Source organism: Drosophila miranda, chromosome XR (assembly GCF_003369915.1).
Source record: "Drosophila miranda strain MSH22 chromosome XR, D.miranda_PacBio2.1, whole genome shotgun sequence".
Lineage (NCBI taxonomy): Eukaryota > Metazoa > Arthropoda > Insecta > Diptera > Drosophilidae > Drosophila > Drosophila miranda.
In genome coordinates, this window is record NC_046674.1 from 45,778,254 (window position 1) to 45,802,387 (window position 24,134).

General features: G+C 43.5%; 1 protein-coding gene across 6 annotated transcripts in view; it reads right to left on the minus strand.

Moving 5' to 3' along the window:
* Window positions 1–10,953: 10,953 nt before the first annotated feature.
* Window positions 10,954–24,134, minus strand: part of LOC117186414 (ras GTPase-activating protein 1) — a 142,639-nt gene continuing 129,458 nt past the window's right edge. For 4 of the 6 annotated variants that reach the window (XM_033387181.1, XM_033387180.1, XM_033387182.1 and 1 more), the window contains 2 exons: window positions 11,610–11,760; window positions 10,954–11,515 (listed from right to left, as the gene is read on the minus strand). In XM_033387181.1, coding sequence (XP_033243072.1) covers window positions 11,367–11,515; window positions 11,610–11,760 — 300 coding nt within the window. In that variant the 3' untranslated portion in view covers window positions 10,954–11,366. The remainder of the gene's footprint in view (window positions 11,516–11,609; window positions 11,761–24,134) is intronic. The other 2 variants (XR_004471499.1, XR_004471498.1) reach the window with 2 other exon arrangements.

Genomic DNA, 24,134 nt, shown 5'->3' on the forward strand with positions numbered 1-24,134 from the left:
CGTTACACACATCCACTTTTACCACAAAAAATTTTCTCACTCAAATTTTTCTTTCTTTTTCTGTTTACGGTCCTCGCCGGGAACCTCCCACTCAGCAGCTTATCACTGAGCTGCCAGTCAGGTGATCGCGCAGGGTGGCAACTCGGACGGTGTTGCCGGACAGCCTCGTACGGAACAGGGCTGCCGGAGTGCCGTAGCAGAGTTACGCGCCAAACGAAATTTGAGATTTCAAATTAAAATCGACCCAGAATTAACTGGAACATCGAGCAAAGGAATGGAAGAGGACGAAAACCTGGCTTTCATGAAGGGCAGCAAGCTCGCCCGATCGCCAGCAGCTGCGTCAGCTCCAGGAGCAGAGTTACAGAGCATGGACCCGGACGCCCGGAAGACCCCTAAGAGGGTACGGGACCCAGAGAGTTTGCAAAGAAAAACGCCGCCTAAGAGAAGTAAGGCCTGCCAGGAGGCAACCTGCCTCGAAAACCTCCAAGAGCTGGGAAATATCTTGGATGAAGTCCATAGCAGAATGATGGATAAGAATACGCGCCACATCAACATGGCGACGAGAAACATGTTCGTGCGAATGAAGGAGCTTCACACGAGCATCAATGAAGCAAGCCAAGCATCAGCAGCGGGCAGAAGCGCCAGGCAGGAAGGCCTCGACGCCGCAGTCCTGTGCTCAAAATGCTCACAGAGTACCAAGAGCATGAGCATGGACAAAGAGCAGCAAGAAGCCGGCTAGGAAACCTCACCGCCCGGACGCCGTGGTCGTCGAGGCGAAAGGAAAAACCTACAGCGAGGTGCTGGCCCTGGTTACCCGGAGAGAAGACGGTCAGCTTCAGGACCTGAGTACGAGCGTCAACAAGGTCCGCCGTACCGCAAATGGTAACCTGCTCCTTGAGCTGAACAGAGGCGATAAAGAAAGCGCAACAAGGATTAAGGAGAGCCTCGAATCGGTACTGGATGGAGTAGCGGAGGTACGAGCCCTTTCCGAAGACACGAGGACGAGGGTGCTAGCGATCAGCGACCTGGACCCGCTAGTAACCGCGGAGGACCTTGTCAAGGCCTTAGCGGAACAATTTGCCATCAAAGTCGACTCGGTGAATGTGAGAAGCCTACGCCCATCATACCGGGACACCCAGACTGCCGTAATTGGACTGCCGAGCAAGGATGCTCAAGTGGTCCTCGGCAAGGGCAAGGTCAAGGTGGGATGGACGGTATGTAAGGTCAAGGAGAAGGACTCGCAGCCTAGGTGCTACAAGTGCTTGGAGATTGGGCACATTGCGCCAAACTGCCATAGTGCGGTGGACCGAACTGGGTGCTGCATTCGCTGCGGCGTCAATGGGCACAAGATAGCAGACTGTCCAAACAAGGCAACCTGCTTCGTCTGCGCCGGGAGAGGCCGAGAGGACAGAGGGCATCAATCGGGAAGCCGGCAGTGTCCCTTCTCGAAGCTAGGAGAGGTAGCCGGAACAAGAGGATGGAAGTGATCCAGCTCAATCTGAATCACTGTAGGGCCGCACAGGACCTGCTCCTGCAGACGGTGAGAGAACTCAAATCGGACCTGGCAATACTCAGCGAGCCGTACAAATCAGGTGACAACAAATCCTGGGCGACCGACAGAACAGGGAAGGCATCCCTGTGGGCATGTGGAGGCGACCCCTGCAAACTCAGCAATGTGCTGGCAGGAGACGGATTTGTGCGCGCGAGAGCTGGCAACCTATGGGTATACAGCTGCTACCTAGCGCCCAGTCTACCCCTCGAGTCCTTCGCCCGAATCATTGAGGAACTAGCTGAAGACGCAAGAAACCGCGGGGCAGTCCTAACCGCCGGGGACTTCAACGCGTGGGCACACGAGTGGGGCTGTCAAGTCACCAACGAGAGGCCGAATCCTGCTAGAAACTTTAGCATCGCTAGACCTAGCGCTGCTGAACAAGGGCTCCCAGCAAACCTTCTGCAGGGGTAGCGCTGGGTCAATCATTGACCTAACGTTCGCGAGCCCTTCGCAGCTGCGCAATGCAAGGTGGTGAATGGGAGACGTGTACACCGGAAGCGACCACGAAGCCATAGTATGCACCATTGGCGAACGCCCCAGACCCAGCAGATCAAGCGCGAGGAGCAAAGCCTACATCGTGGACACGCTCAGCACCAGCGCTCTGGCTAGAAGCCTCGAGACGTGGGAGGCCCTCGGGGACACAAGTGCCAACGAATCGGCCAACCAGCTCGCCTTGCGAATGGAGGAGGCCTGTGACAGGAGCATGAGACAGCGGAAGCCATTCATGCGGCACCACGAGCCAATCGTGTGGTGGAACGCCGACATCGACAGGCTCCGGACAACGTGTCTTAGGGCCAGACGAGCTATGCAGAGAGCGCGACGCACGACTCGGTTCGTCACATTGCATGAGGAGTATAGGACCGCCAGGAAGGCACTGAAGCATGCAATTCGGAGCAGCAAGCGGGAATGCTTTCTCCAGCTCTGCGACACAGCGGAACAAGACCCCTGGGGCAGGGCTTACAACATCGTTATGAAGCGGCTAAGTGCCGGGAGCAAGGCGCCAACGGACCCCAGCACCCTCGAGGACATAGTGCACACCCTGTTCCCCAGCGAGCAACAGAGGCGTCCAGGCCCTTAGAAAGCGACGCACCGATCACGGGCATCGAAATGATCACGGAAGCGGAGATCCTGGAGGCCGGTAGGAGCCTGCCCAGCAAAAAAGCCCCAGGCCCGGATGCAGTCCCAAATAGGGCTTTAAAACTGGCATTGGCACTACAGCCATCCGCCTTCGCCGAGGTCTTCAATAAGTGTCTGCTAGAAGGTACCTTCCCCGATAGGTGGAAGATTCAAAAGCTACTGCTGCTCAACAAGCCAGGAAAACCACCAGGCGAGCCTTCCTCGTACAGACCAATGTCTCCTGGACAACGCGGGGAAGGTATGCGAAAAGCTCATTGCACGTAGGCTCAGCCGTGCCATTGAAGATGCCGGCGGCTTGTCGCCCAACCAGTATGGCTTCCGGAAAGGCAGATCAACCCTGGATGCCATTGGCATAGTCACCAACATAGCGGAGAATGCAATAAGTGGGACCCGCTGGAGAGCGGGCCAAAAGCAGTACTGCCTGCTGGTTACCCTGGATATAAAAAACGCTTTCAACTCTGCGGACTGGGGTAAAACGATGGAAGCCCTACGGAGGCTACGGATCCCGGAATACCTCCTAAGAATAGTGGACAGCTACCTCAGTGAGAGGGTGCTGCTGTACGAGTCGAGCGAAGGCATAAGATCATATAGAGTGACTGCTGGAGTCCCGCAGGGGTCGGTGCTGGGGCCGCTCCTGTGGAATACGATGTATGATGGAGTTCTGCGACTGAACCTTCCAGAGGGCACGACGGTCGTCGGGTTTGCCGATGACGTCGCCATCGTAGTGGTAGCCAAGCACCTTGCAGCAGTTGAAGCTTGCTGCAAACGGGGCAATCCGTGCCGTGGAGACGTGGCTCGCCATAGCGGGATTACAGCTGGCGGCCCACAAGAGCGAGGCTGTTCTGATAAGCAGCAGGAAGAAGGTGGAGACGGCCCGAGTGTCGGTCGGCGGACACGACATTACTTTGCAAAGGGCTCTTAAATAGCTAGGAGTAATGCTGGACACTAGGCTTTCATTTAGAGAGCACTTGGAGTACGCCAACACAAAGGCCGCACAGACTTGCCGAGCACTCTCGCGAATCCTGCTCAACACCAGGGGGCCAAAGCAAGCAAGGAGGAAGCTGATCACCAGCGTCGTCTCCTCTCAGCTCCTGTATGCTGCCGCAGTGTGGATGCAGTCCAAAGCAACGAAGGTGCCGAGCTATATGCGAGGAGTCGAAGCAACGCACCGCTTATGTGCCATCAGGATCGCCTGCGCGTTTAGAACCATATCTGACGACGCAGCACTGGTCATCGCGGGACTAGTCCCAATAGCAGAGCAAGCAAAGGGAAAGGGCCGAGGTGTACGAGCTATCTCGCAGGGACACCCACAATCCTCCCACCGGAGTCGAGAGAGAATCACCCAGGCACGAGACCGCCAGGAGGTGGCAGATTAAGTGGGATTCCTCGACTAAAGGACGCTGGACCCACCAGCTGATTCCGGATATCAAGCTGTGGTTGGAGAGGAAGCACGGACAGGTGGACTTCCACCTCACTCAGATGCTGAGCGGCCACGGATGCTTCAGATCGTACCTGAAGCGGTTTGGACACGAAACGGAGGACTGGTGCCCATCATGTGGTCGAGGTATCGTAGAGGACGCTCACCACGTCTTCTTTGAATGCCACCGTTTCGAGTACGAGAGGCGCCAGCTAGAGGATGAGCTAGCCACCAGCATTAGCGTCGGAGGGATCGTGCCGCTCATGGTAGCGAATCCCAAGGCGTGGGATGCCACCACTAGGTTCGCCGCCACTATAATGCGGGAACTACGGAGAGCGGAGAGGGAAAGGAAAGTGTCGGAGGAGTAAGGAGGAACGGCTGTGCGAAGCAATGCTTTGCGGCCGTACCGCATAGCTACGCCCCATTACCCCACCAACAAACCACAGTCCCAGACCCCCACAATTAGTTGCTAACCTTATATAAGAACTAGTATTAAAGCATAATAAAAGTAATAGAATACAAAAAAAAAAAAAAACATACATATGTACATATGTATATGAATGTAAGCACTGGATCGGAGGCGGAATGCGGATCAAATTAAACCTTTGGACAAGTAGGAGGCCACAAGCATTGGTGGAACGAAGTATGGTTTAATTCTTTGAGCTAGAGCGGTAAGTACATATGGACATGTCCATATGCCGAGGTGTATGCGGAGTAATGCCGTTTTTATGCGGAGTAATATATATCAAATATATCAATCCATATATATCAAAATCGTGATCCAGGGAACCTCCTAGTAGCCATCGAAAGAAATGTAAACGATCGTTGTGTTTCGTGGTAGATATGTATGTACATATGTATATATTCTCTGTGTATTTCGTTCGGGGGTCGCGCGGTAGATCGGCCGTTTGAATCGGGGTGGCAGGCGTAACTAACTCTAAGTCTTATGCTCTAAGCTTACGATGCTAAGGTGAGCGCAGTGTGGATCGTGTAGTGTCGATCGTGGATCTTCCGAGTGCCCCTCCGAGCGTGCGAGAGCGAGTTAGTTGGGACCGGAGTTAGTACAGTGCGCAGCAGTGTGTTCAGGCTGCCCTGAACATGGGAAAATCCTGGAACTAATTTAGTGTACGACGAAAAACGCGAAAATATCTGATTGGGAAATGAGTCCTCAACACCAATTAAAACTTGGGCGGACTTTTTTACCTCCGAGTCCCTTACATCGGGAGGTATGTTAAACTGCGAGTTCTTTGGCCAACAATGCTCAGCCTCATATACAAATTTCATATGAGTCACCCATAAGTCGCCAAGTCCATCGGATTTGACAGCAGAGGCACATTACGCCATTTAATATCTTCTGAATTGTGGCTACCCTATTTGACACAAAAAAAACAAGCGACGATGGCGGAGCCTTTATCCAATGTAGCGTTATTTCGGAGTCTGCCCAGAATAAACGCTCTCTATTCTGCATTTGTCAAGAACTCGTTTGACGTATGAACAAAATTGAGACGAGAGGCGGCGCTTAGCTTAGCCTTGGTATGGCTTTCGTCTTTGGTGGAGCAACTCTAGCTTTTGCTGCCAGCAATCGACAACAGATTTGACCATTTTTGATAACTCGAATATAAAGGCCACAGCCGTATGCTTTACTAGAAGGGTCTGTGGATCCCTAAACTTGAAGAGTTTAGCACCCACAATCATTTTCCAATTGGAGTTTCCAAAGTTTTTGTAGGTGAATTAGAGATTTTATGCTTATGGGGCACAGCCCTCCTAACAGATCGAATAGTCGTGCCCTAACTGACAGAATTGTGCGCTTTGTGTGGGTCACTTCCGCAAAACTTTCATCTAAACGAAAGCGAAATGTGTCTGCATGTGCAATCCTAAGGCTAAGGTCGAAACGGCATGGTTTGAATGGCCGTCATGTGTGTCTCTATGACGAGCTCCAAGTTCTTGAAAGCAACGAATTGCAAGAAATGGAGCTAAGACCGTTCCGTAGGGGACAATAAAAATTTTTAACTTATGAGATGGATTTTCTCGCCACACTATGAGCTGGAAGTTGCGATCGTATTCCGCCATACTCACTTCCCTGTACATCTTCTGCTGTTAAGGCAAAGTGATTGAAACGAAATCTTACGAGAGATAACACCAATACCCTCTGAATAGTCCGTTTTTAAATCGTCCAGAAACTACCCATCCCATCTGTAGCAATGGACCTCAATAATTCAGTCTGAGTTGACCGGTTCAGAAAACCTCAAAGAATGAGTCTGCTCGAGGCAATCATCAGGTCGTGGCGCTCCGAATAGGAGAGATCCTGGAAAATTCGGACATATCAGAAAGAAAATGGGTTCCATTCGTTCCAGACGATGTGAGACGAGTTTTCATAGAGATGCTAGATGATATCTGGTCCACCGTTTCTATTCGACGAAGAAGAGCACTGGTCGATTGCAAAGCTAAGCCCGAGTAACCTGAAACGGATACACGTACATGAGTTGAAGGAGACGCCGTAGCCGCCATCGCTTCGTTCGTTCTCTGTCGTAATGACCAGACGTGCACTCCGCTTCTTTTCCGTTTATTTTGTATAAAAAACCGGTGTTTTTAAAAAAAATATTTATTTAACTCCCTGTTCAGCCTTAAAATCTAAAAATCTTTTCTTATCGCGAGTGCATGCCTTTTAATTTGTGTGAAAACATAATTTACATTTTTTTTTTCGAGAGCCGGATAGTTTGTGTGTTGCTCTCTGTAAGTACGCTCTCACGTGGAATTTAGCTCTTATTCCCGTTGCTTTTGCTTTAGTTATCACTCTCTCCCTATCATCCGAACCGATATAACTGTTCTTTCTCTCTCGCACTTTAAACTTTATGAGTAGTAGCGCTTTCTGTTATTAGCTCTTACTATAACCGCTCTCCTCTTTGCTCTTATTTTACTAATTCCCCTGTAATCGTTTATTTGGCACATTGCTGTGATATCTATTTGTATCGAAAATTTTAAAGTTGTTAACAAAAAATAAATATATATATTAGAATGGAATTCTCTGTGGTTTACGCAAAGAAAACTTGTAAGATCACCAATGATCAGCAGAGTGTCCCCTGCTGGCTCTGCACGCAAAGTGCGCTAGATTTTCTGGCCTCGTGGGTTATGCTATCGCTAAATTTAATGGTTTGCATTACAGCTGCGGGGCATGCCGGGCAGTTGAGATAATAATGGTAATATTTAGTTGGTAATACTTAGGAGACAGATGCGGATGGGCTTTAAGGAGCTGACCGTTGACTTTAGAAATCAGTACGATCGGCTTCTAGCCATGGAGTCTCAGTTTAGCAGTCTACGCCTCTGCGGGATCTGCCAACCGTCACTCAGCCGCTCGTTGCCGATAAACTGATCCTGACCACTCAAAGTGTGCAATTGATTTCGTTTCCCACTCCAAGAGCAATGACAGCTGCTGGCGATGCAAATTCGGTAGACGAATTCATCGCCTCGGAGAACGTGCAGCCAGAAACGTCTATAGCGTCCGTGTACGTGGTGTCCGCAAGCTCACTAGTTGTCCCGTCCATCCCGATCCCACCAGTAAATAGACGTTCCGGACCTCCGGATATTGCCACCACAGGTATTAGGCCTGTGGTGCCCAAACCACTGGTGGGAGTCCCCCAAAACGACAAGTTTTTGTCTCACGGCTGGCCCCTGACCTCACATCTAATGATGTCATTGCTTTTATGCAAAGCAAAATAAAAGTCGTCGGTTTAAAGGTGGAGAAATTTAATTTCTCTTATGCCAGGGAGATTGCCTCGTTTAAGATAAACTTCTCCCCAACTCAATTTAAAACCATTTGCTCTGCCAAATTTTGGACGGAGTATTTTGTGGTGAAAGAGTTTTAGGCTAAGAAGAAGAATAAGCCCCATAACTCTTACAAATCATTCCAGTGTACCATCCTCAACCTCGGCCTCAACTTCCTCTGCCTCATCTTTCCGTCCTGCTTCCACCCTTGCAAAAAACTAACTTCTCTTTTAGTCACCTATCAGAATGTTAGAGGCTTACGTAGTAAGCTTAGCATTCTTTTCCGGGATAGTGTTGCATTTGCTTCTCACGTTATTGTGTTTACTGAAACCTGGTTAAAGCCGTACATTCTTAGTTCCGAGGTTTTGGCAGGTCGGTACACAACTTTTAGCAAGGACCGTTCGTCTAGACGTGCAGGAGGGGCTCTGAATGCAGTGGACTCTAACTTCACGTCCAGGTTCAACCAGAATGGTATTCCTGTGTGTAAAACTGATTCTTCCCGCTTTCACTATATTCATTACTTGCTCGTATATTCCACCTTCTTCGGATATCTATATTTATGAGCAGCATTTGTCCGCTTTATCTGCTGTTTCTTCCTCGCTATCAGATAAAGATCGTATGATAGTTCTTGGTGACTTCAATTTGCCAAATAGTGCCCATGTCACGACATGACTTTGTTGACGGCTTGCTTGACCTGTCCCTGTCTCAAGTCAACCATGTGAAAAATTCCTTCGGTCGATTGCTTGATCTGTGCTTTGTACCGGATACGACCTTAGTGTTGTTAGCCCGAGCCTTTCCGCTCACTATACCTGAAGACGCCTACCATCCTACTTTCGAAGTGTCGCTAGATATAGGACCAATTGTATTGGATCGGTCGAGTAGGCTACCTGAACGTGTCCGCTGCTTTCGTAAAGCCGAGCTTGCGAAGCTTAATAACCTCATTAGGGATTTTCATTGTTCCGCTTTATATTTGTGCACTGATGTCATAAAAGGGAAAAACATTAATGCTCTTGGCACATTTTGTGTCCTGCTTTCTTGTCCGATTAGATCTGGAAAACTCCCTTGGTTTACCAAAGAATTATCCAGCCTAAGAATCTTAAAATCAAGACGTTATACAAAATTCCAAAAAGTTGGTTCTCCTACTTTTCACTCTCACTATGTAATAGCTCGGTCATATAATAGTTCAATGCTCGATGCAGGATACGTTTTTCTCAGGACCCTAAACAGTTTTACTGCTTCGTAAACAGTAAGCGTAGAACGTCCGCACACCCTTCCTTGCTATCATTTTGTAATACGTCGGCTAATAATGATCAGGCAAAGGGCGATCTTTTTGTCCAATTTTTCCAAACCACCTATTCTGAGGAAAGCTACTCTGGTCATCCGTACCCATACGGTTAACCGAGGTCGAACGGCATTTTCAGTCCCTTGTTAAATGAATACTCTCTACTTCATGATCTTCGACTAGTTAAGCCAGTGTTTTCACCGGGTCCAGACGGGGTTCCAGGCTGTGTACTCAGGTACTGCGCCGAGGCTCTGTGTGGACCCTTGCTTCAACTATTGACCCTGTCCATCGATTCTTCTTGCTTCCCCCCCCATCTGGAAGGAATCGTTTATAATTCCTCTCCATAAAAACGGAAGCAAGTCTGACGCAAAAAATTATAGAGGTATGGCAAAGTTATCCGCTATTCCTAAAATGTTTGAGAAGGTTTTAACTCCGCACTTGCAACATCTCTGCAAGTCACTTATATCTCCCAATCAGCATGGATTTATAAGGCGGCGATCAACCACCACGAACTTGTTAGAGCTTACCTCTTTCATCATTAAAAGCTTTCAAGGTAACTTTCAGAGAGATGTTATTTACACCGACTTTAGTAAAGCATTCGACTCTGTAAAACATTCCCTTTTAGCGCATAAACTTGACCTTTTAGGGTTCTCTTCAAAAACTTCCTCTCTTCACCAGTCAAGGTTTCTTCGGGAGTAGCACAGGGCAGCCATCTAGGACCCTTCACACTCTTTATTAATGACTTTCCTTCGGTATTAACATACTCTCAAATACTTATGTATGCGGATGATGTTAAACTCTGTGTCCAGTATAAGGACATTTCATTTTATTTCTTGCTTGCAATCCGATCTCAATAACTTTCAGACATGGTTTTGTGCTAACTTGTTACATCTTAATGCCTCGAAATGCAAAATTATGACATTTCATCGTTATAGCCCCTTGTTGGCTCCGTATACCTTATGTGGTGGTTCTCTTGAGATTACCCTGGTAGATGATCTTGGTGTTATATTAGACGGCAAGCTTAAGTTTTCTGACACACATTTCTTCCATGGTAAATAAGGCCATGGGCGTGCTTGGGTTTATAAAGAGATGGTCAAAGGAATTTGACGACCCCTATATAACAGGCGTCTGCTGGTGTCACACGGGCCACTTTATAGTGCAGTTATTGCATCGTCAATTGAAAGATGAAGTCATTGCATGTCAACGTCCAAGAAATTTTCCTCGCATATTAGTCTAACAGCTATCTCTCCTGTATGTTCGCGTTCGGTTGCGGAGGGCTGCGTTTTGCCTGGGATCCGCGCGTAACAGCCTTCTACTGGTGTCACACGGTCCACTTGATGGTGCAGTAATTGCATCTCCACTTGAAAGATGCAGTCATTGCATATCAATATCCAAGAATATATTTAAAGAACATTTTTCTGTTGGTCAAGTAAAAGTTGGAAAAATAACCCAAAAAGTAGATTGTTTGGATAATATGGTTTTCTTTGCAACAGTCGATGAACCAGCATAGTTTGATATTGAATATTGATCAAAATGAATACTGATAATAAAAGAGACCAAAAACAGAAGCATACTTACATAATTAACTTTTGATTCCTCCTGAAAGAGCCTTTAAAGGCTCATATCTCCATGAACTTAACATTTTTGAAGTTCTTTATCAGAAGCGGATGCGTAAATTATCCAAACCACACTGTGCGTTGTAGCTATGGAATTGGAGCATGTTTTATTTCGCTGCAACCTGAATGATACTATTCCTTCAAAAATTCCCACGCTTATTCATTTACAAAAAAATTGTACATCGTATTGATTTTCTTATAATTTCATTCTTTGTTCATATTTTGAGTAAATCTTGGCTACTTGCCATGTTTTTTATGAATATTCACTTATATTTTGACCTATTATTTTGTGCCAGCTGTTTAATATTAATGTTATATTTATGTATTAACTTACATATATGGTTATATTCAATATACGGCTTATATGTATATAGAAAGAATGTAGATAACTTTTTGTATTAAATCCACTGCATAATTTAGCACGTGCACATATTTCAAGATCTATAAAAATAAAAATTTTATATTTAGACTGTGCTGAAAACATTTTTAAAATTACAGTTTATATAATAAGTTGAACACTAATATGTACTTAGAACTGAGAGCTGTATTGCAACGGCAGTTGCCACGGTAGTGCTAGTTTCGCTCTGATTCACTCGAGGTTTAGCTGATCATCTCGCGATATTTCAGCTTATGCTTGGTCAACATATCCGTGACTGTGACGAGCTTCTTGATTGAGAGTATATTCGATAGCTCCTGAAGTTCTGGCAAATACGATACACAGATGTGATGCAATGTAGCTAGCTCTCGTCCTGCAAGTGTGATTATATAAATCGATAGTATATTTAATTATAATGAATACTGGTGTTGGTTAGAGATTTATAAGGAGATTTCAATAAAGTTTACCGGTGTCTTGTGCATTATGATTTATACTTTGTTCGACAAACATTCCCAACGGTGTATTCGATTCAGAACACAAAGAAAGCTGATCCAAGAATACTATCATACGCTCCTTATTTTTTAATATAAACGGATTTACAACCTCCATGTATTGTTCCTTAAAAAATAGATAGATTGAAAAATAACAAATTTTAATAGTAATTAATAACTTTGATAATAATTTCATTTATATCTTGCACAGTAATATGACTTTTGGCTAGCTATCTGTGACACATTAAATTTAAAATTAGTCGATGAAACATTGCACATACATACGTAGTCGTTTTCGACTTCGTTTCAACTTTTTTTAAATAGATTTAAAGCTCCGACTGAAACAAATTTTTTTTCTGTCTAACGGATTTTGAAAATATCTATAACATTGAGTGTTTTCTTAAGGTTTATTTTAAAATATATTTAAAGCTCTGACTGAAACAAACATACTTAACACAACATAAATCCGTTAACGATTTTAAAATGTTTATAAAACCGAATATTTGCATAAGGTTTATTTTTTAGAGATGATCATCACTTGAGAATGCTACAGAATATATTAAGAAATTTTGCATTCCTAAAAATCGAACAAATGCAGCTTTTTGGGTCAAGCTGAATAAAACACCAAAAGCTTTTGAATAAACTTTGACAACGCATTGTGTGTTCTGTATTTTTCTAATTTCTGCCTAATCTCTTTGATTATGAAAATCGGTTCAACATTCCATTCAACGATAAGCTCGACAACAAGAATTATAGCGTTATAATACATTCTGAGTTGTGCTCAGTAATGTGCGGTCAAAAAGTGAAATATTAAAACGACGATGATGCGCATTAGGCACAGTTTGATTTACGACGATAAGGCTCTTGCAAGTACTATGCTATGTATTAAACCGATCGTCGAAAAACTGAAAGAAGAAGAAATTCCTGAAGAAATTTTGACTGCCCGAGGCTAACGAAAATTTCGTGGTAGCAATGGAGACACGGGATTCTCTGCGAAATTGGAACTCTTTAAAAGTAAATCTCCATGAAAAAAGAGACAGGCGGAAGTCGAATCAAGATTTGGCAAGAGACAAGTGAACAACGAGCGTTAGGGTCGTACGCCAAAAATTGGTCGTGGTCCAAAGAAAAGGTGATTAGCGAAAACGGACTGTGCTGGTCTTGTGGCCGTCGCGGACGCAAGGCATCAACAATTGCGAAAACAAACTCAAAAGTAATAACGAAACCGCAATAGAGAGAGAGAAATCGTTTTTCTAGTGCATGCCGTGCAAAAATTGTTCTCGGATAAATACTCCGTAAGCAGAGCGTGCTAATTAGTAACATTCATCGTGATAAATCGCGCTTTGTGTTTGTTAAGATTTTGAAGACAAGAGACGTAATCTTTGTCAAGTTGAAACAATTTAAATCATTTGCAGAAATTAATTAGTTAATAATTAATTAATTAATTAACTAATCGGCCAAGAAATTGGTACTTTTGAAAACGAAACGGTTAAGAACATTGCAGAATCTTCAACGTTAGCTGGCATGACATGAGCCGTGTGTCGGTCATCTGCAGATCTTTGGTGCAAGGGTCATTGTTGTAAATAAAACGCAACATACGAATTTTTTTCCCAAAAGGAGAAGAACATTATTAGGTTGGTTACTCTGAAACAGCAAATGCATATAGGCTGTTTAATCCTGAAGAATAGAAAGCAATTGGGGCACAAGATGTAATTTTCATCGAGAATAGCCTGTATAGAAATCGCAAGGCTTCGGCGAGTGCTGCTGAATCTGCGCAGCCCAAACTTGTAGAATTCCGGCATATGGAACATTTTATTCCGCATGAACAGGCTCTGGAGATGACCAGTGGAAATTAATCTATAGTTAATTTTAACGGAATAAAACACACAGAGTAGCCAGAATGCTCAGATCGAGTTGAAGATGACAAACAGTCAGTCTTCGCGCAGCCAAATTCAGATTGAGCACGAAGGTGTCACACCTAGAAAGGTTTTTACTGGTCAGCCTGGAAGGCATATCGGCTGAAGACATTCGTGTCCCTCCTAATGCAAAAGGGGCATTGACGGGTACTGAGGGGGTACGCACTAAAGCGTGACAAAGATGGCAATTTCGACCAATTCCCGACTTGTTGCTCAACGTTACGGAGTCAACTTTACCAAGACTTTTTCACCTGTTGCCAGATACTCCAAAAGCAGGCTGGTAATAGCGTTGGCTGTAGAACGTATCTAAAAGCGAGCTACATTATGTCAAAAATAGGTTTTTGCTTTAAAACTGGCTATAAAACGTCATAGTTTTCACTGAGTATTGATGACAATAAGTATACAAAATAAAACGAGGGGGAACGTTGTGAGTTGCTGCGGACACCGCAACTCTACGGTTATACCCGATACTAAGTCAGTATGGCTCTCCTCCGGCAGACGCCGCTAATATTAAACGACACGACAAAGAGTGCGTGCGAGAGAGACAGAAAATCAGTCTGAGCGTGACGTCGGGCGCTGCGTAGCCACTGCAAATTGATTTGTTCCTATTGGCTATAAAAATGATCTGATCTGATCCAGATTCAGCAATCTGATAGATATGGTCATTATCTATGATTCTGCGTTTTTAGTTTTCTCGAATGTGCAATATTGTGGATGCAACAGATTTTCGTCCTTTGTGTGGGCGGAAGGGGGTGGGGCGAAACTTTGAGATACACGTTTTATAGTAAGATCTAACAGAAGTGCGGATACCAAATTTGGTTACTCTAGCCTTAATAGTCTCTGAGATTTTTGAATATCCCCAGATTTTCGTCCTTTGCGGGGGCGGAAGGGGGTGTGGCGAAATTTTGAAACAAACTCGTCTCGGTCCGATATATTTGGAGTGTGGATACCAAATTTGGTTGCTCTAGCTTTTGTAGTCTCTGAGATCTAGGCGCTAATGTTTTACTCTAAGCAAAGCCGCCTATGCTACGTGTGTGTTAGAGAGAGACAGGGCGAGAAAAAATGAAATTGTTTTCTTGATGCTGGCTATAATAATAATACGATCCAATTCAGATTCCGCAGTCTTAAAGATATGGTCATTCTCTACAATTCTACGTTTTTGGTTTTCTCATATCTTTAAAATTGTGGATGCCACAGATTTTCGTCCTTTGTGGGGGCGGAAGTGGGCGGGGCGAAGTTTTGAAATATTTTTGTAGCAGTGACATATCACAGAAGTCTGGATATAAAACGTCGTTGCTCAAGCTTTTAAAGTCTTTGAGCACTAGGCGCTGAAGGGGACGGACAGACGGACGGACGGACAGACGGACAGACAGACAGGGCTCAATCGACTCGGCTATTGATGCTGATCAAGAATATATATACTTTATGGGGTCGGAAACGATTCCTTCCGGACGTTACACACATCCACTTTTACCACAAATCTAATATACCCCAATACTCATTTTGAGTATCGGGTATAAAAAAAAACCAAAAACAGATTCCTACGTTACATACATTTGGACTGCTCCTTAAGTCCTAAAGTATATATGTAAGAAGGAGTGGGCCAGCTGGCCTATTGAGGGGGCAGCGGAGATAAGCAACAGCAGTAATAACAGCAGCAGAGGAACAGCTGATCAGCAGCAACAGCAGTAGTAACAGCAGCAGATCAACAGCGGACAGAGAAGAAGAGGAACCGGGCGAAGCAGTGAAAAGGAGAGAACAGCAGCATACGGACGCGACTCAAGCAGCAGCAGAAAATCAGCAGAAATAAGCCGTAACATTAAGAACTTTTGTAAGCACACATACCAGGCCACCGCGATAATAATACGAATAAACAATACTCTAAATAATATCTTACATTTGGGGGCTCAACCAGTCGCGTACTGCCTGTGTAAAGTGGAAAAAATCAAAAATTGTGTGTCTCATGTCTCAGAAGCCGGCAGCAGACGAAGCGAGACGGAAAAGCAAAAATTCGGTGCAAAAAAACTGCGCATTAGACTCTCAGAAGCCGCAAGCAGAGGAAGCGAGACAGCGAGTGGGTGAAAAGAAGAACCGAGAAAAAAGGGTTGTTTCAAGCCGGAAGGCCACAAGAGTATTGCGCAGTAGAATTATAATGGAAAATACAAGTGGACCACCAGCCGGGAATATGCAGCAAAACGCGAACGAGGAAGCGATGAGGTCAACACTCCTAGAAGAAAACACACAGACGCTCCAACAGCTGGTTCAACTGCTCTCGATGAAAATAAATGCTGATGAAATAGACAAGAAAAATGATGCAAAGCTGGTAGTGGAAAATTTTGCCAAAATTATTCCAGAATTCAACGGAGAAAATTTGTCGGGACAGCAGTGGTTTATTAACTTCGAGCTAAACGCTGAAGCATACGGACTAAATGACAAACAAAAATACGTGCAAGCCCGAGCAAAAATGACAGGTACAGCCGCTCTTTTTCTCGAGTCCACAGCAGTGTATGAGTACGGCCAATTGCGTCACCAACTTTTACAGGAGTTCGAGTGTGAGCGTTTATGCAGTGCGCAAATTCACAATCAACTGTCTATGCGAGTGAAGATTGCCGGCGAAAGTTTTCACGAATATATACTACAGATGAAACGCATTGCTGCACGTGGGACAACAGACACGGAGTCGGTGATTCGATACATCGTCGACGGACTGAATTTAAAAATGGATTATAAGTACACCTTGTATGGATGCAGCTCATACAAGAAGCTGCGAGAGAAGTACGAAATCTACGAAAGAACGCTCGCGGTTGATGGGGGCTTGGCCCCGAAACAAAAAGACTCACAGCCGTTCGGAAAGAAGTCCAATTTCACCAAATATGAAAGGAAGCAACACTGCTACAATTGTGGATCCCAGGAGCATCTACGCAAGGATTGCCGAGCTGCATTAAAGTGTTTCCGCTGCAATCAGACTGGACACATGTCTAAGGATTGCCCGAGTGCTGCTGCCGTAAACGTTGCATACGAGGAAAAACGCATGAAGTCTCTTAAAATTAACGACGTGCAAGTCAAGGGGCTCATAGACACCGGTGCGAAGTTTCCCTATTAAAGGTGTCAGTGTTCGGCAAAATGAGTGGTATCCATCTGCAAGCCAGTTCGTCAACTTTGAGGGGACTTGGAAACAACATCACACGCTCCGCTGGGCAGTTTACGGCAGAAGTGGAGATCGACGGAATGCGACTGGCACACAAATTCCTTGTGGTGGCCGATCATGCCGTCGGATGCGAATTGTTGCTTGGACACGACTTTATATCCAAGTTCACAATGACATCAACGCCAGGAGGATATAAGTTTTCTCCCCTGCCGGGGAGGAAACTGAGGACACCAAACAGATAAGTATTTACAACGTGGTCGAAGCAAATACTGACATAAACATTCCATCGCAGTTCAGAGATGCCGTCCAATCAATGATTCAGGACTTTACTGAAAAGAAGCAGACTGCAGTGTGCCCGATCATGTTGAAGATCGTACCGGACGAGAAAATAGCGCCGTTTCGACATTCGCCAAGTCGAGTAGCCATCAGCGAAGCCGACGTTGTCAAGCAGCAGATCGATGAATGGGCCAACGCTGGGATAATACGACGCTCATCATCAAATTTCGCCAGTCGGACTGTAATTGTCAAGAAAAAGGATGGGAGCAGCCGGGTCTGCGTGGACTATCATCAGTTGAACAAGATGGCCTTGAAAGATTGCTTTCCCGTTCCAATCGTTGAAGAGGTGCTGGAAAAACTGGAAAATGCTAAGGTGTTCACCATCATGGACTTAGAAAATGGGTTTTTCTACGTTCCTGTGGAAGAAAGCAGCAAAAAATATACGGCGTTCATAACGAAGGAAGGCCTCTTTGAGTTCAACCGTGCGCCTTTCGGTTTTTGCAATTCGCCAGCAGTTTTCATCCGTTTTATAAGTTTTGTATTTCAAAACCTTATAAATGAAAACATTCTTGACCTGTACATGGACGATATCGTTATACACGCTGAAACCGCCGACGAATGCCTGGGAAAGCTGAAGAAGGTTTTTGATGCTGCAGCTGAATACGGGCTCAAGATGAAGTGGAAGAAGTGCCGATTTCTGCAGTCGACCATTACATTTTTGGGTCATCAAGTTGGAGGAGGTGAAATCAAGCCTGGATTGGAGAAAACCAAAGCCGTCAGCAAGTTCCCGATGCCGAAAAACATAAAAGCTGTGCAGTCGTTTTTAGGATTAACTGGGTTTTTCCGTAAATTCATAAGAAACTATTCGCTAATCGCCAAACCACTGACCAATCTGCTGCGAAAAGATGTCCCATTTAAAATGAGTCTGGAGGAGCAGCAGGCGTTCGCTACGTTAAAGGAAGCATTGGTGAAAGAGCCAGTCTTGAAACTTTATCGCAGGAATGCAAAAACCGAGATACACACTGATGCGTCAAAGGACGGGTTTGCAGCGGCGTTGTTACAATGGCACGAAGGACAATTGCATCCGATCTTATTCTGGAGTAAGAAAACCTCGGAGTCTGAAGCACGACAGCATAGCTATATACAGGAAGCCAAAGCAATTTTCCTAGCGTGCAAAGAATTTTGTCAGTACATACTTGGAACCAACTTTAAGCTCGTAACGGATTGCGCTGCTTTCAAGCAAACGTTAAGCAAGAAGGACGTTCCGCGGGAGGTAGCCCAATGGGTCCTGTACTTGCAGGACTACGACTTTGAAGTGGAACACAGACCAGGAGAACGGCTGAAGCATGTGTATTGCCTGAGTAGGTAACCAATTGATGTCATGATGGTATCTTCGGAAGTCACAGCAGGAATTAAGAAAGCCCAGCAGGAGGATACGATGATCAAAGCAGTTTCCGAAATTTTGAAAAGTAAACCATATGACAACTTTAAGTTGAAAGCTGGTCTCGTATACAAAGTGGTGCAAGGCACGGACTTGCTGGCAATACCGAAGTCATTAGAAAAAGAAATAATAACCGACGCTCACAACGCAGGACACTTTGCCGCTCAAAAAACAATGCATACCGTACAGCAGAGCTATTGGATTCCACATCTGGAAGGAAAAGTAATGCAGATCATAGGAAACTGTATGAAATGTATAATCTACAACAAAAAGCTTGGCAAAAAAGAGAAATTTCTGCATCAAATTGACAAAGGATCACAGCCGCTGTACACGTGGATCACCTTGGGCCTATGGATGCTACTTCAAAGCAGTACAAGTACATCTTCGCAATGGTTGATAGCTTCAGTAAGTTCGTATGGATGTATCCCACAAAAATAACAGGAGCAGACGAAGTTCTCAAGAAGTTAAGGGAGTGGTCTGATGTATTTGGTAATCCGGCACGCATAGTAAGCGATCGTGGAGCAGCATTTACATCTTCAAGCTTTGAGGAGTTTGTCAAGGAAAAGAACATCGAACACATATGGAGCACCACAGGGGTACCAAGAGGAAACGGACAAATTGAATGCGTAAACCGATCTATTCTGAGAATCATTTCCAAATTGTCGTCGGAGGAACCTGAAAGATGGTATAAGTTCGTACCGCGAGTTCACAGGGCTATTAACAGCACTGTTCATGTGTCTACAAAGCGTTGTCCATTTGAGCTGATGATCGGGGTAAAAATGCGTTGTGGACCGGATAGCGACATACTTCAGCTAATAGAAAAAGAGATGGTTGATAATTTTGAAGACGAGAGGCAAAAGATGCGACAAGAGGCAAAAGAAAATATTCAGCAGGCAGATACAAGGAACAATTCGATAAAAAGCGGAAATGCGAATACGGATACAAGGTCGGAGATCTCGTAGCCATACGTAGAACACAATTTGTAACCGGAAGAAAGATGGCCAGCGAATTCTTAGGACCATACGAAATAACCAACGTGAAACGAGGTGGACGCTATAATGTTCGGAAGGCAGCAGACGTCGAAGGACCAAGCAATACGACCACAAGCAATGATAACATGAAACTATGGAGCTTCTCTGTAGAAAACGAGGACGCATGGTCATCAGGGACTGATGACTAATCAGGATGACCGAGTGTAAGAAGGAGTGGGCCAGCTGGCCTATTGAGGGGGCAGCGGAGATAAGCAACAGCAGTAATAACAGCAGCAGAGGAACAGCTGATCAGCAGCAACAGCAGTAGTAACAGCAGCAGATCAACAGCGGACAGAGAAGAAGAGGAACCGAGCGAAGCAGTGAAAAGGAGAGAACAGCAGCATACGGACGCGACTCAAGCAGCAGCAGAAAATCAGCAGAAATAAGCCGTAACATTAAGAACTTTTGTGAGCACACATACCAGGCCACCGCGATAATAATACGAATAAACAATACTCTAAATAATATCTTACAAATATTCATATTGTGCAAGCAGTCATTAAATTGTTTGACTCTTGCCACCTGCTTTCGTCGGCATCATATTCGTTCGCCAAAGCTCAAAAACATGATACCTGATACATCATAAAAGATACGTTGTTCTTCTGAGCGCGCCCATTGTTAATATGACTGTTCTAAGGAAAATGTTTGTATTTGTTTGGGTATTTTGGTGAGTTTACGAAAGAGTGCATAAATTCAAAATACATACTTGAATTAAAAAATTTACCCAAAACTTCGTAAATTTTTAGTTTTCTAGATAGTTGCAAAAAACTAAGAAATGTCCACGGGAACAAAACAAAGGTGGCTGTTGTGATTTTTGACGAAATCAGAGGAAATATTCTAATTTTAGAATGATGTGCATTTGCAATATTTCCCAAAAGAGATCGACGCTTCCTTTAAATTCACATTCGCACGAGACAAGAGTTTCTTGCTTTTATAAAAACTAAAAAATGTACAGTTAGCCGAGATTGCGCCAGTTTTTTTTTACATGTAGTGCTTTTTTGTATACATGGCTTAAGTATCTTACATATACATAGATGCAATGAACTTTTCGAATTCTAAAAGCTGATAACTGCAACTTTAATTTGGACCTGAATAAATTGGACGGCTGCACATTAGCCGCTTATCCATAGATTTTTATAAGCAATGCCTAAAACGACGCCCAATTAATTGTACTATACAAATGAAATATAAAACACAAGAAACAATTTTTTCCAACCTTTCCAAAGTTTTTAAAGTCAACATTTTTAAAAATAATTTCAGCAAAATATTATAAATTTGCATTGAAATCAATTTTAAAAAAACTGGCTTATTATTTGGTAATTTTGAATTTTGTAGTATTTTTAGAATATATTGGTATATTGTTTGCCAATAAATACTACGAATGCAACAGAATGTAGAAGAAACGAGGGAAAACGTTGTGAGTTGCTGCTGCTTTTTTTTACTTCTTACAAATCCCCCCTCTTACTCACTAAGCAAGGTCGGTCGAAGGGCGAGAACATTACGCAAAATAAACGAAATTTTGAAATACACTTGCAATAGTGAGATCTAAAAGGAGTATGGATACAAAATTTGGTTACTCTAGCTCTAATAGTCTCTGAGATCTGTGGATGCCAAAGATTTTCGTCCTTTGCGGGGGCGGAAAGGGGTGGGGCGAAATTTTTAAATACACTTGTATCAGATGGATCTAACAGGAGTGTGGATACCAAAATTTATTGCTTTAGCCTTAATAGTCTCTGACATCTGTGGATGCCACAGATTTTCGTTCTTTGTGGGGACGGGCGAAATTTTGCAATACACTTGTAACAGTGACATATTACAGAAGTCTATCGTTGCTCTAGCTCTTATAGTCTCTGAGCACTAGTCGCTCATAGTGACGGACAGACGGACGGACAGATAGACATGGCTCCATCGATTTGACTATTGATGCTGATCAAGAATATATATACTTTATGGGGTCGGAAACGCTTCCTTCCGGACGTTACACACATCCACTTTCACCACGAATCTAATATACCCCTCTACTCATTTTGAGTATCGGGTATAAAAATGGATATAAAAGAAAATAGTATGATCCTTAATATTCGTCTTTGAAAGACAAGCTATGTATCAATTGAATGTTATTAAATCATAAAAATTAATTTTGAAAAAATTAAGAGTATAAATGAATGTTATTTTTTATTTGTATGGAAAAAATATATTTATTTTATTACTCATACATTTTTTAATAAAAATTAAAAATAAGTGTTACTTCTGAATTTTTCAATTTAAATTGGGAAATAATTGTTAAATTATAATTTTTTTTTTAAAACTCATAACAGTTACGGTCCCTTATTGAATGGTTAGAGCTGCCTAGACGGTAAGCTCAAGATTTTTTTTTCGACTTTCCCCGAATTATCAAACTCAAATTTTGCAAAATTATCAATTTAAATTTAAAAATTTAATTTTTTTAAGACGGTAAGTTTAAGCTACAAAGTGTTTGGGATTTACAGCTGCATTTATCAGCTTTTCAGAACTGCAAAGTTCAATACAACCAGGCGTAAGATACTTTAGTTATGTAAAAAAAGAAGCACAAAGACAGAAAAAAAAATTTTGTTAAATAAAATTTTAAACAATTATAAAAAAAAACCAAATCTATTAAAAAAAATTCACTAACAATTTTTAAAGCCCCAAATCTTTAAGAAAAGAATTTTTGGTTCACAGCGGAAATGTGTTGCATAGTGTTATACATATAAAAATGTTGTTGGTTTGCAACTCATTTCCAAAGTCCAAAAGTTCTCCACCGATTGAGCTGAAATTTTGACATATCATGAAATTTAGTTCCAGGATTGGTTTTAAACTTAATATAAAATCGGGAAATCGAGATTTTAGTATTTAAGTATGAATATTTGCAAAAGTAGCCCTCTACAGTGATGTCACTGCCGATCAATAGAATAGACTGAATGCATTTTTGGTTATACAATTTGATTCTCTCATATGTGAGTTAAGCATTCGACGAAAGTTTTGTTGTGTTTGTTAGAGCAGTACAGTTGACACAATAGAGGAATGAGAGTGAACTGTATAAATTTTACAGTTATGATTTATTTCCATTTTGCTTAGCCAATGCCGAAAAATTAGCTTTTTAGGCGATCATTAGAATAGACTCAAAGGCTTTAAGCTGTACACGGTAAAAGTTGCATTTAAATACCTCTTGAACTTTTCAATTATTTTAATATAGAACGGATCGTGGTAAAGCTCTAACAACGGAGAAAAAAGAAAAAATACTTTAAAAATACAAAAAAAAACCACCACTTACTGACGTTCGTAAAAAAGCTCGCTCTCTTTTTGCTCGGGATCATATGACATGGAAAACCGAATGGTACCGAACCGTTTTTTCTGATGAAAAAAGATTTAATTTGGATGGACCAGATGGGTTTAATTATTACTTTCATGATTTAAGAAAGAAAGAACATCATTTGACCCGTCGACATAGTCGTGAGGAGGGTATAATGGTGTGGGGTGCCATCTCTTATTACGGCACATTTGAAATCCAGTTTGTCTCGGGTAAGATGAATGCCATTCGTTACAAAGAGCTACTCCAAATGTCATTTCCCTACTTTTCCAATATTTTAAAGACATTACATTGGACTTTTCAGCAAGACAATGCCCCAATCCATACTGCTAGAGTGGTAAAGACCAAAATTTTGCATTAATGGAGTGGCTACCTTACTCTCCTGATCTGAATATAATAGAGAACGTATGGGGATGGCTTTCGCGTAAAGTGTATGAATCCGGATGATTTGAAGATTTTGCATCATTGAACCATGCCATCAAAAACGCATGAAGCGAAATATTCGTAGCTGCCTATGGCAGTGGTATTGTATTAATGATTTCATTCAACGGTCAAATTAGATCAATAAATCAAATTAGATCTATGTTCGGAAGGTATGATAACTATTTTACTATTTACTATTTTAATGCTGAAATTCAGGTCTCTTCTTTCTCTTTTTCAGTTCAGGGATTCTATTTCTTCAATGAAAATTTGATTAATTGCTTATATTTCTGCATGATCACTTTCATAGGCCACCGGCAGAGAGCCTACGGCTGAATTGTAGTACGCATCGATGTATTGGAAGCCAAATCGACTTTTGGGACCCATATAAGGTGCCACATCGTACCCATTTCGGTAACGGCAGAAGCTTTGACTAAATGTAGCAGACATGCGTTGCATCCCTGCACAAATTTGGCCAAAGGTCAGCCGGTCGTGCATTTGGTGCTGCAGTATGGCCATCCTGGCCAGAAAACGAAACTGGTCCCCGCTCAACGGGCGTGCTGTGAAAAGTTGGCGAGACTCACTTACCCCGGTGACCTCGTCGCAGAGCAGTTCCCTTAGAGGAATATTAAGCACTGACGAAATCGCTTCTGGCAATGAGCAGGCACTTTTATCTTGCCGGGCTACGCACAGAGCCACAAATGTGTCGCTCAATCCAGTCAGTTTAATTTGGTACTTATAGAACAGCTGATCGGTAATACGATGACTATAGTGCACCACTTTTCTCGGATATTTAGCCTCCAGCAGCTTTTTCAACTCGGGAAAAAAGGCGCCCAGTGCCTGGATATCGAACACATATGTCTGATTGGCCGTGGCCACCACTAGCACCGCTACGGGTCTGTGGCGTCCATATAAACTAGGCTCCGCAATCACTGATATGCTCA